The 6,275-nt window shown below is 42.8% G+C and overlaps 1 protein-coding gene and 1 long non-coding RNA gene across 2 annotated transcripts in view; both read left to right on the top strand.

Moving 5' to 3' along the window:
- Nucleotides 1-1,292: 1,292 nt before the first annotated feature.
- On the top strand, nucleotides 1,293-3,515 carry LOC138370582 (uncharacterized). Its single transcript, XR_011230149.1, has 3 exons — nucleotides 1,293-1,382; nucleotides 3,159-3,283; nucleotides 3,408-3,515. It is a non-coding gene; the product is annotated as an uncharacterized lncRNA (long non-coding RNA).
- A 673-nt stretch (nucleotides 3,516-4,188) lies between these two features.
- Nucleotides 4,189-6,275, top strand: part of LOC123759270 (uncharacterized) — a 98,602-nt gene continuing 96,515 nt past the window's right edge. Inside the window, exons 1-3 of the mRNA XM_069334797.1 lie at nucleotides 4,189-4,194; nucleotides 4,594-4,817; nucleotides 4,981-5,109. Of these exons, the coding sequence (XP_069190898.1) occupies nucleotides 4,189-4,194; nucleotides 4,594-4,817; nucleotides 4,981-5,109 (359 nt within the window). The remainder of the gene's footprint in view (nucleotides 4,195-4,593; nucleotides 4,818-4,980; nucleotides 5,110-6,275) is intronic.

The following is a 6,275-nucleotide window of genomic DNA, read 5'->3' as shown; positions in this document are numbered from 1 at the left end:
CCACCGGGACCATTACCTCTGGTGTGTCCACCGGGACCATTACCTCTGGTGTGTCCACCGGGACCATTACCTCTGGTGTGTCCACCGGGACCATTACCTCTGGTGTGTCCACCGGGACCATTACCTCTGGTGTGTCCACGGGGACCATTACCTCTGGTGTGTCCACCGGGACCATTACCTCTGGTCTGTCTACCTGGCACCATTACCTCTGGTGTGTTCACCGGGACCATTACTTCTGGTGTGTCCACCTAGGACCATTACCTCTGGTGTGTCCACCTGGGACCATTACCTCTGGTGTGTCCACCTGGGACCATTACCTCTGGTGTGTCCACCGGGACCATTACCTCTGGTGTGTCCACCTGGGACCATTACCTCTGGTGTGTCTACCTGGGACCATTACCTCTGGTGTGTCCACGGGGACCATTACCTCTGGTGTGTCCACCTGGGACCATTACCTCTGGTGTGTCCACCTGGGACCATTACCTCTGGTGTGTCCACGGGGACCATTACCTCTGGTGTGTCCACCTGGGACCATTACCTCTGGTGTGTTCACCGGGACCATTACCTCTGGTGTGTCCACGGGGACCATTACCTCTGGTGTGTCCAAGGGGACCATTACCTTCGGTGTGTCCACGGGGACCATTACCTCTGGTGTGTCCACGGGGACCATTACCTCTGGTCTGTCTATCTGGCACCATTACCTCTGGTGTGTCCACCTGGGACCATTACCTCTGGTGTGTCTACCGGGACCATTACCTCTGGTGTGTCCACGGGGACCATTACCTCTGGTGTGTCCACCTGGGACCATTACCTCTGGTGTGTCCACCTGGGACCATTACCTCTGGTGTGTCCACCTAGGACCATTACCTGTGGTGTGTCCACCGGGGGCCATGTCCTCTCCACCTCAGCTACAGGGACCTCGGCGTGTGCTCTCTTCCCGAGAGGTGTTTGTTATGATATTCTCCAAAGTGACCTCTTGTAGGGTGACCACCACTGGCGTTGGTGCTGTTGTATGCAATTGCAGGTTGAAGCAATAAGCAACCATAAGGAAGAGAGTATCCCTCACAATCATGTTCCACTTCACTCTTTTTGCTCTATTTCAAAAGGTGGAATGAGAATATAAAGATTGATAACCCACTAATACAAGTTTCCATATATATGGATTGAAACTGAAAGTTTCTCTCCGAATCATATTCACAAAATGTTTGTTTTCAGGGTTTGTTCAATGTAATATAGATTTTTTTTAAATATGTGTCTTCCTTTTTTATCAATTAAATATGTAACCCAGACAGAAATGGATGTAATATTACTACCGCTGCCACTGTTGCTGCTGCTCACTACTTGCGTCTCTGAGAGAGTCTTACATTTGCCTCTCTATAATGGTAAGGAATTACGGATATGATTTTATGTAAGTAGTTAAAATGTAACAACGACACAGCTGGGACAGAAACTAACAAGCAGATAATGCAGTTGTTGTGAATAACGTAGTCACTTTGCATTAAAAGTACTAAAGCTCTGATCTACCAAAAAGTAATGGCATTCTGATGCTACATCTTTGTTATTCCATTTGCAGACATTGTGTAAAGAATATACATCGGCGGTAGACTGTAATTTATAGAGAACAGAGTTGATTGTTCGAGTGAGAATGACACCTAACAAGTCTTGAATAAAAAAATTTGCTTATTTTATTGTGCAAAAGAGAGGAAGAAAAAGGAAAGCATCATATGAGATTATTTTTGTTATGACATATTTCAGCCTTCCAGGATATCATATCTGAAAATGAAAATTTTATTTTTATAAACAAATAAATAATAATAATAATAATAATATTATTATTATTATTAATTTTATTATTTGTAATATTATTTTCATTGAAAAAATACTCTAGGGCTCTGAGGCGACGCAAACCTGTGACCAAGGCCTTGCCAGCTGCATACCCTTTTTTTCAATGATTTTCACGTTTATGTGAATTCTGTGTGTATGTGTATCTTAATTTAAATCCTAAGTCGGCGTCTTCGGTGTAAAAACTACTTTGTCTTTCTCCCGAGTGCTTGTGGGTCACGCGTAAAACCTTGGACTGACTTCAGGAGGGGCCTCCAGACTTCCTGTGATTTCAGTAGAAATCTGATAGAATGACTTGTCGCAAGTCAGTGGTGATAGAATGGTAGAGTATGCCGCTGGCGATGTCTTGGTCGAAGGTTCGCCTCACCTTACAGCCCCAATGGATGTTTCAATTACATATATCACGTTAGGGGATTTCTGTGTGTATTATTATTATTATTATTATTATTATTATTATTATTATTAAGTAATGGTAATGTCTTCTCACAGACATAATCAAATACAATAAAAAAACACACTTATGTATTTGTGTATTTTATGTAAAAATCTACAACAAGTCTTTCATACTCTCCTGAGTGCTTTGTCAAGATCTGAGTGTGTGGTTAGGACGAGACTCACATCTCAACGACTAATCCATTAGCTGTTGAGATGTAAGTCTGGTCCTAACCACACACTCAGACCTTGGCAAAGCACTCAGGAGAGTATGAAAGACGTAAATTTTTACGTAAAATACATAAAAATCATATGTGTGGTTTTTATCTTATTATTATTATTGTCAATATTATTATATTGTCATTATTATTATTATTATTATTATTATTATTATTATTATTATTATTATTATTATTATTATTATTATTATTATTATTATTATTAATATTAACAATTAATTAATTATTAATTAATATTAATTTAATATTATTAATTATAATATTAACAATTAATAATAATAATTTAATTATTATTATTAATTCAAGTAGTAGTACTAGTATTATACCAGCAATCATTAATATTATTATTATCTTCATTGTTCTACAACTGCTGTTTCATTTTGGAGATATTTGTATTAAATTACCACTTTGCCGATACATTATTTGCCTTGTATTTTAGATTAACATAATAAAATGTTATTTATATATTAATATCACTCATTTACAACTGATCGATAATCGGCACTGGTAATATTTAATTAAACAACAATCTTAAAAATGTAACAATAAAAACTAGGCTTCTAGAGTTCTACAGATTCATATATACTGCAGTTTACTGCTTAAATTAATGTGAGTGTATAGCAGATGATGCTCACCCATCCACAGATAAACATGCCTCAGCAAGAACAATGGCTGGGGTGTTGGATGATGTGTTGTCACCAGAGCACCATCCCCGCTGCTCTGTGTTCTTCATCACAGACGCCGCCTCCTCCGACCCATCAACTATCGCTGTAAGCCCGGACAGCAAGTAACAATAAACTTGCCTGATATTTAAAATATAATGTTTTGTAAATACTTGGGCACCAATGTGACAATTTCAACAGAACGTTCATTATTTATGTTAATTTCTTGCAGATAATGAAGGTGTTTCGGGTCCCGGGAGGTATGGGCGTCTTTACGGCAGCAGCGGACGTAATGGATGGTAACGTTACACTCCAGCAGGTGTTTTCTTTGGCTCGCAAGGTTGGTGGCTTTCATAACATTGTTGATGTTATAACGCTGTTCTCTTGCTACTGTTGTGGGTAGTTCACTCTCACAGTACTGCTGATGGTGGTAGTTCACTCTCACATTACTGCTGATGCAGGTAGGTCACTCTCACATTACTGCTGATGGTGGTAGGTCACTCTCACATTACTGCTGATGCTGGTAGGTCACTCTCACATTACTGCTGATGCTGGTAGGTCACTCTCACATTACTGCTGATGCTGGTAGGTCACTCTCACATTACTGCTGATGGTGGTAGGTCACTCTCACATTACTGCTGATGCTGGTAGGTCACTCTCACATTACTGCTGATGCTGGTAGGTCACTCTCACATTACTGCTGATGGTGGTAGGTCACTCTCACATTACTGCTGATGCTGGTAGATCACTCTCACATTACTGCTGATGCAGGTAGGTCACTCTCAAATTACTGCTGATGGTGGTAGGTCACTCTCACATTACTGCTGATGGTGGTAGGTCACTCTCACATTACTGCTGATGGTGGTAGGTCACTCTCACATTACTGCTGATGCAGGTAGGTCACTCTCACATTACTGCTGATGGTGGTAGGTCACTCTCACATTACTGCTGATGCTGGTAGGTCACTCTCACATTACTGCTGATGCTGGTAGGTCACTCTCACATTACTGCTGATGCAGGTAGGTCACTCTCACATTACTGCGGCAGGTGTCGTGGTGCGTGACGGTGGTGGTGGGTCACTGTCACATAACGTGTACCATGTTGTCGTCCACAGCTGCGGCAGGTGTCGTGGTGCGTGACAGTGGTGGTGGGTCACTGTCACATAACGTGTACCGTGTTGTCGTCCACAGCTGCGGCAGGTGTCGTGGTGCGTGACGGTGGTGGTGGGTCACTGTCACATAACGTGTACCATGTTGTCGTCCACAGCTGCGGCAGGTGTCGTGGTGCGTGACGGTGGTGGTGGGTCACTGTCACATAACGTGTACCGTGTTGTCGTCCACAGCTGCGGCAGGTGTCGTGGTGCGTGACGGTGGTGGTGGGTCACTGTCACATAACGTGTACCGTGTTGTCGTCCACAGCTGCGGCAGGTGTCGTGGTGCGTGACGGTGGTGGTGGTGAGCGACGACCTCACCTTCCTCGCCACCTTCGCCCAGTGGTCCCTCAAGGGCCGCCTCCTGGTGTGGTCGACGAGGCTCCTAGTCGTCACCCGCCTCCCCCACCACCACCTGCACCACCTCCGCACGCTCCTCTCCAACACCAACTCCATGTTGATCATATATGAAGAATCACTAGACAGCATCAGGTACTCTTACTTGTCATGCATCATATAAGTTAATTTATATTGAATCTCCGGATTAAGTATATGGACAGTGAAGTTTTATTGCAGATTATTTATAATATAATAACAGGAGTCAATAACATTTGTGTTGAGGGATGCTTACTGACCAGTTATTATCATCATACAGGTGCGGGGTGTACCTGCAGGTGCCGTACAGTCCCCTGGGCGCCCAGGCGCTGAAGGTGGCCTCCTGGACGCCCCAGCGAGGCCTCGCTCTCACCTCCAGCCTCCCGCTCTTCCCAGACAAGTTCTCAAGGTAAATACGAAGACATTGTAAAGACTCAATGTTAATATATGAAAAATACCCAGCAGTGGTATGCATAGTTTCTACGACCAGGCAACAAAAATAAGGCAAGAAAGAGAAGGGTGGGCAGACTGCATATTTTTGGATTGCCCGAAAGCCTTTGCTACAGTGCCACACAAGAGGCTAGTGAAAAACCTGGAGATGCAAGCAGGAGTGAAGGAAAGGTAATCCATTGGATAAAGGAGTACCTAAGCGACAGAAAACAGTGAGTCACTGTAAGGAGTGAGGTCTTAGATTGGCGAGACGTCACCAGTGGAGTCCGGCAGAGATCAATCATTGGATCTATACTGTTTGTGATATATGTAAACGATCTCCCAGTGGGTATAGACTCGTTTCTCTCACTGTTTGCTGATGATGCAAAAATTATGAGGAGTATTGAAACAGAGGACGATAGCAGGAGGCTACAAGTTGACCTAGACAGACTGAATGAATGGTCCAACAAATGGCTGCTAAAGTTCAACCCGAGTAAATGCAAAGTAATAAAAGTAGGCGGTGGAAACATAATGCCAGACACAGGATACAGAATAGGAGATGAAGTACTTCATGAAACGAAATACTTGGAGGCCTTCGAGAGAAAGGAGTACTAGGAGAGAAAGATCTAGGAGTTGGTATCACACCAAACCTGCCTCCTGAAGCCCACATAAAAATAATTAAGTCTGCGGCATATGCGAGGCTGGCTAACATCAGAACAGCTTTTAGGAACCTGTATAAGGAATCATTTAGAAACTTGTATACCACTGTTATGAGTTTAGTTGCTGTTATGAGGGATATAGAGTATTAATGATAAGGGCCAACAGCTAGAATCAGGAAGTATCAAATTTAGTGGAGATCAGATAGGCCTGGCCCCCAATAAAAACATAAACAATATTCAATATCTGGCTTTAAGTTTAATATGTCCATCTAGCGGCTGATCACTGTTCCACTCTACAGGAAGAAAGGATACTCCTTTAAAACTAACTTATTTATTAACCCCTCTTAACAACCCCATTATACATTAACAACAATAACAGTAACTATTTTACCACACTATCTTACGTTAAAAGCCTTGGTCCACACAAGCAGGATACAAGGTTTTACAATTAGGACAAGCTAGGCTAAAGTTAACTGGTAAAGAACTC

Source organism: Procambarus clarkii, chromosome 32 (genome assembly GCF_040958095.1).
Source record: "Procambarus clarkii isolate CNS0578487 chromosome 32, FALCON_Pclarkii_2.0, whole genome shotgun sequence".
NCBI lineage: Eukaryota > Metazoa > Arthropoda > Malacostraca > Decapoda > Cambaridae > Procambarus > Procambarus clarkii.
Note: the sequence above shows the minus strand (reverse complement) of the source record. Positions and strands in the feature narration are given on the sequence as shown.